Raw genomic sequence first — 6,349 nt, forward strand, 5'->3', positions numbered from 1 at the left:
ACCCTATAGAAAATCTATGGGGTATTGTGAAGAGGAAGATACAATACGCCAGACCAAACAATGCAGAAGAGCTGAAGGCCACTATCAGAGCAACCTGGGCTCTCATAACACCTGAGCAGTGCCACAGATCGACTCCATGCCAAGTATTGAGTGCTGTACATGCTCATACTTTTCATGTTCATCCTTTTTTTGTATTGGTCTTAAGTAATATTCTAATTTTCAGAGATACTAAATTTGGGATTTTCATTAGTTGTGAGTTTTAATCATCACAATTAAATGAAATAAACACTTGAAATATATCAGTCTGTGTGTAATGAATGAATATAATATCCAAGTTTCACTTTTTGAATGGAATTACTGAAATACTATTTGATGATATCCTAATTATATGACCTGTGTGTGTGTGTGTGTGTGTGTATGTATGTATCTATGTATGTATGTATGTATGTGTATATATTTTTATACATGCTTACTGTTTTATTTGTTATTTTAATATTTTTATTTTTTAACACACACACACACACACACACACACACACACACACACACACACACTTTATTTATTTAGGAGGAGCAAACTACTGGTATATACACCACAGGGCATGCATACTTTTGTTCTGTGGGGGTTCTTTCAGGTGGCTAAAACGCGTTACACTGACAGTGGATAAAAAAAACAATCCAAACTATCCCTTTAATGTGCTTCTGCTCCGCTCCCTAATTCATTGCCTGCAGCTACACATTTCTTTCTGAGCTGTTTTTTGGCAGGAGGAGATGTGTATTTCAAAGAAGGGAACTAGAAGCAGGCTATAACATATAAGGAAATTAAGTCAGAATAAGACATCCACAGTGACAAGACATCACAGATCTGCTGCCTTTACAAGACAAAGATGGCTAGTGAAGAACCCTTATTTTCTGGTGAGTAAAATAAATGTATACAGTACTACAACTCGGGGTAGAGTATGTGTTTGATGAATGGAACAGAATTATTTGCTTTATTATAAACCAGCAATTCATCAGCTCACACCTTCTTTTTGTGGATCCTTGATGTTTTGGGTAGAGATTAACACAGTTAGGGAGAATAAAAAAGTAGTTTCTGGTAAAATTCAGAGATGTAGAGAGTTAGTGCATCTATCTGCAGAGTTTTATAATCTTAAAACAAATTAAGTAGTTTTGTAGAAGTTTTCAGTAGTGGTGAACGCAGTGGGTGATAAGCTCCTAGATCAGTTCATCTCATGATGTCTGCACTTAAATGTGCAACAGAGCAACTCTTTAGTCCTTCGTTAGCATTTATTTAATTGGACTACACATGCAGAACTCAAGTTTTAAAAAACTTTACTGGCACAGAGTAAGGTTTGGATGGGACATTTCTAGAAACCAATGCTAATGTCTCTTTCTCTCTCACTCACACACACGCACACACTCAATTCATAATGGTTTTAAGTTTGCTTATATAATTAATGTTGTTGTAGTTAATGGATCTTCTTCAGTTTTTATCTTGTTGTAAGGCTACAGGTCAAAATGTGTTTTCACACACTGGACAATTTTGAGATTTTGGGCTGATTTGCTTCCATAAATGTTTTCTTTCATACTAGTGGAAAGTAAAAAACACAATACTGGGCTTTGAACAATGTGCAGTAAAAAGCCAGGAGTATTTGAACAGGAGCCCAACATGTAGATATGCCCAGACACACGTGAACCAAGACTGACCTCCTGGCTGTGATAACATTGTTTTAAATTTGTGTCAAATAGACAACTGCAAGTAAAATTGTATGATCAACTGGTTGGTTAAACTGTTCATGACAATGCCGCATCACACATGTCCACTTATTTTAATAAAATAAAGTATAAACCTGAGGAAACACAACTAAAAAGTTAGCAAATTCTTTTTTGCTTACTTTTGTATTTGTCTCAGTCTGGTGTAATAATCATACCACTCTTTTTTACCTTGTGGTAATGCTGAACAGAGAGCTCCTCTAGCATGACTTTTAATCTTCACTATCTCATGTGCACAGTCCATGTAGGTGGGACTTCCTCTTTACTGGCCAACACAAACTCACACTTCATGTCAAAAGAAAGTGCCACATGCTAGCACACAGACAAAGGCAGGAAAATCACCCCACTAGGTAATGAATCCAAAACTAGAAATGAATACACACTTGGCTGAAAGTGTCTTAAGAAAACTGACACGTACTCACTGTTTAAAGTTTGCAGTTGAGAAATGTTAAATATATGAAAGAGGCTGACCTGGCATTTGAAATTAAGATTTGAAAGATGAACTTCCAGTTTCAATGAAAGCACTAAACAAAGTTTAAGTAAAAGTTATTTCTGTATTTCATTGTGCCTGAAACTAAACTGGCACATATCCTTCATAAAACCACAAATTGTCTGAATTAAAGAAAAAGGTCTAAAACACTAATCAGTGAGCTTTAGCAGTGCTGGTTGGTGGATTTTGTTCCCTTCGGACAGGCTAGCAGTCTCCCCCCCTTCCCAGTCTTTAAGCTGTACCAGCTGTAGCTTCATATTTACTGTTCAGACATGACAGGGGCATCACTCTGAACATCTAACTCTTCCTTTAATAAACAGAGAAATAAAAAGGAAAATGTTCAGCATTGCAATCTGAAACGAGCTTGACAGTGAGTCATGTATGAATGAAGTTTTCTTATTGTGTCACGTGTATGATTATGCAAATACAAAATAGCCATGTCCAGAGTACATCAAATAGAATGTCAAACCAAATAGAAGAAAGAATTAGATTAATAATAATAATAATAAATATGTATGCAAATACATGCATGCATGTTTTCATACACAGATGCATCCACATACCCCCTACACATTTAACTAAGTCTAGTTAAACAAACTGTATGGGATTCACTTTCCACTTCACCCAGCTCACATAATCTGTTTTCCTCTGGAATATTTCCATGTGTTAGAAATAACCAGTAGACAGCGCTGTAAGGACTGATTAATATAAAGAGGTAGAGATCCCGACTGAGATTCTAACTAATGTCTGTGTCGAATGTTCCAGCAGGTGAAGAGCTCAGGATCGTACTGTTTGGGAGGGCCAGAGTAAAGAATTCTGCAAGAAACATCATCCTGGGGGGAACAAAGTTTGAAACCACAGAGAAGTGCAAGGTGGAAACAGCATTTATTGAAGGGCAGAAGGTCACAGTTGTTGATACTCCAGTTCTGTTTCTGTCTGACACAAATGAAGAGGATGTGCTGAAAGAGTTTAAGAAATCCATCTCGCTGGCTGCTCCTGGTCCTCATGTGTTCCTGATTGTGCTGGATGTGAGAGATAAATTCACACAGGAACTGCAGAAAATGGTGAAACTCATTCGCAGTACCTTTGGCAAAAACACAATGGCTTACACTATGGTGTTGTTCAGCTATGAAAACAAACTGGGAATTCCCATTGAAGATTATTTTTGCACAAATAAAGATCTACACAATGTAATCATACAGTGCCACTGGAAATACCATGTTTTTGACATCACAGACAAGGCACCGAATCCCGATCAGGTCAAGTCACTACTGAATAAAATCAACGGCATGATTGAGAGAAGAGGAAAAGATGGCTCCTACACCCCTGAGATGCTCCAACAGGCTGAAAAAGAGGCTGAAAAAGAGGCTAAACAAAAGGCTTAAAAGCATCAGAAGAACAACAGCAACATTAGCAACAGGAAGAAAATCCAGAATGAAAAGTAACAAAAGCCAAGAGGGGCCGGGTTTAAACTTCTGCTGTAGCTGGAATCTTTGCTGGGTGTTTGTTTCTCCTTGGTGGTGGTGAGATTACATCTAATAGAGGAGCTGCCAGAAATACCGTCAACAAATACATGTGAGACCAGTTTTGACAAATGACATACTGTAAGGGGGAAATCATGGTGGTGGAGTTTGTATATTTAGTTATTTCAGTTTGTTTTCTTTTTGCCTCTTCATTTAGCATGTTAATCAAAGGCCATTTACACAGTGCCATTTATTAATGGTTAATAATTTTGGTGGTAGTGTGCCAGGTTGTGAAAATCCGTCTGACTGGTGTGTTTATCCAATATATGTGGTGGTAATAGTTATCCATTGTTAATAAATGAATTTTGATCCAGCTGGCTCGTGTCTTTAATGTTTGGTAATTTCATTAATTACACATTTGGTTGGTGCTATTCACTGTAGTATAAATTAATATAACCTATATTTATGTATAATAATCATCAGTGTTGGGCAAGCTACTTGGAAAATGTAGTCAGCTAAGCTATTAGCTATTCTACATTAAATGAAGCTTCACTACACAGAAGCTACCCCCCAGTGAAATGTAGCAAGCCAAGCTAAAAGCTGACTAAAAACCTGATCCAAACAGTAAGAGTGTGTGTGTGTGTGTGTGTGTGTGTGTGTGTTTGTGTTAATCAGACACAAACTCCTCTACTTACTGCCATATCATTGCAGTAAAATGTATTTCCTCATGCAACAAACTGAGAACAACCGTTGTTGTTTGGATAAAGTCACTAATGTTTGTTATTATACCTTTTGTTTCTTGTAGTTTTAGATTCATGCTGTCGCGTTTGTTAGGTTTGTTTTACAATATTCAGTTATACCTTATTTTGTAATTTTTGTTACTATGGAAATACACATAATGTAAATAAATCTCATGTAGGATTATTATAACATTGGACCCAGCGTTTCCAAAATTAGGCTGAATTTAGTGTAGTGTTTAACATGAAATCTTCATTTGATTACATGATGCAAAACGTATGTCAGGGTTTGTGTGGTGAGGTTGGTGGATCCAAATGCAGGACTCAGAACGAAGCAGGTAACGTTCAAAAAGTTTATTAAACCAACAAAAAAAGGTGAGCATACTTACTGGCAGAGTGGCTGATAAACAGAGTCCAAAAACAAGGTAATCCAAACAGAAATCCAAAGAAACAGGGTGACAAGGCAGGCTAAACAGGACAACACACTGCAAAACACTGTGATGACCGGTCAAAGACTGAACATAAACAACAGGTATACACACACACACGTGCGCAGCAGCAGCAGCAGCTAAAGGTTAATGAGGCAGTAGCTTCGTGGTAGGGAAGGAAAGTACAATCCCGCCAGAAGGAGTGATGAGAAATGAAAATGTGCCTGTCTAGATTCGGGGAAGGGGTTGATTCAAGTAATTCAGACTGAATTATAATAATAATAATAATCCTTATTTGTAGAGCACTTTTCAAAAACAAGTTACAAAGTGCTTTAACAAGTGTAAAGAATAATACAAAAAAACAAGATAAGAGCATGAAAAATTAATATAAAATTAGTAAAATCCAATAAAATAAAAGGGATAAAATAAAGTCAAATAAGATCGGGAAAGGCTCTCCTATAAAAGTATGTTTTAAGAAGGGACTTAAAAGAGTTCACCGACTCAGCCGACCTGATTTCCTCGGGCAGGCTGTTCCAGAGCCTCGGGGCCCTGACAGAAAACGCTCTGTCCCCTTTAGTTTTCAGTCGAGACTCTGGAACAGACAACAGACCTCTGCCCGAGGATCTCGAGGTACGTGCTGGTGTGTATGGGACTAAAAGGTCAGAAATATAACAAGGCGAGAGGCCATGAAGAGCTTTAAAAGTGATCAATAGAATTTTAAAGTCAATTCTAAAACATACTGGGAGCCAGTGTAATGAAGCTAAAATAGGAGTAATGTGGTCATATTTCTTTGTTCTGGTTAAAAGCCTGGCAGCTGAGTTCTGGACAGTCTGGAGTCGATCAATAGATTTTTGGGTTAAACAGGTGAAAAGGCTGTTGCAATAATCCAGGCGTGATGAGATGAAGGCGTGTAAAATGGTCTCGGTGTCCTTAAAAGTTAACAGATCGAATTTTAGCTATATTTCTAAGTTGATAAAAACATGATTGAACAAGCTTTGTGGTGTGCTGCTCGAAATTTAAATTACTATCAAACCAAACACCAAGGTTCTTTGCCACAGGCTTAATGTGATTTACTAGGGAACCAGCAGATGGCAGTATTTGATTTGCCATCTGCTGGGACCCGATGACCAGGATTTCTGTTTTGTCTGAGTTCAGCTGGAGGAAATTATTTTACAGGAAGCAGGATTCAGTTAAAAACATAAAATCTAGATTTGCAGACAAAATAAAATCATTTAAGATAAAAGTCTTACTTGAAAGTGATCTCACATTGAAGAGAGCCATTTTAAATGAGTTTGTTCTGGGTGCTGGAGTTGGTGCAGTTGTCCTAATCCTTAAGAGATTACTAATGTTTCTGTGTGGGATGTGCACATTTCGGTTTACTGGTCTATGCGTGATGATGACAGGAATAGAAGTCTTTGGAACAGTTGGAAAGTTAAATAAAAAGGATATAAAAAAAAAA

At 37.3% G+C, this 6,349-nt stretch overlaps 1 protein-coding gene across 1 annotated transcript; it reads left to right on the plus strand.

Annotated features, from left to right (window-relative positions):
* The first annotated feature begins 777 nt into the window (after nucleotides 1-777).
* LOC119917488 (GTPase IMAP family member 5-like) lies at nucleotides 778-4,040 on the plus strand. The gene is made up of 2 exons (XM_038737847.1): nucleotides 778-914; nucleotides 3,028-4,040. The coding sequence occupies exons 1-2, from the start codon at nucleotides 887-889 to the stop codon at nucleotides 3,645-3,647; spliced, it is 648 nt and encodes a 215-aa protein (XP_038593775.1). The 5' UTR covers nucleotides 778-886; the 3' UTR covers nucleotides 3,648-4,040.
* Nucleotides 4,041-6,349: the final 2,309 nt, after the last annotated feature.

Source organism: Micropterus salmoides, unplaced genomic scaffold, assembly GCF_014851395.1.
Source record: "Micropterus salmoides isolate LMB-PRFRI ecotype aquatic unplaced genomic scaffold, ASM1485139v1 Ms_hic_scaffold_10, whole genome shotgun sequence".
Taxonomy (NCBI): Eukaryota; Metazoa; Chordata; class Actinopteri; order Centrarchiformes; family Centrarchidae; genus Micropterus; species Micropterus salmoides.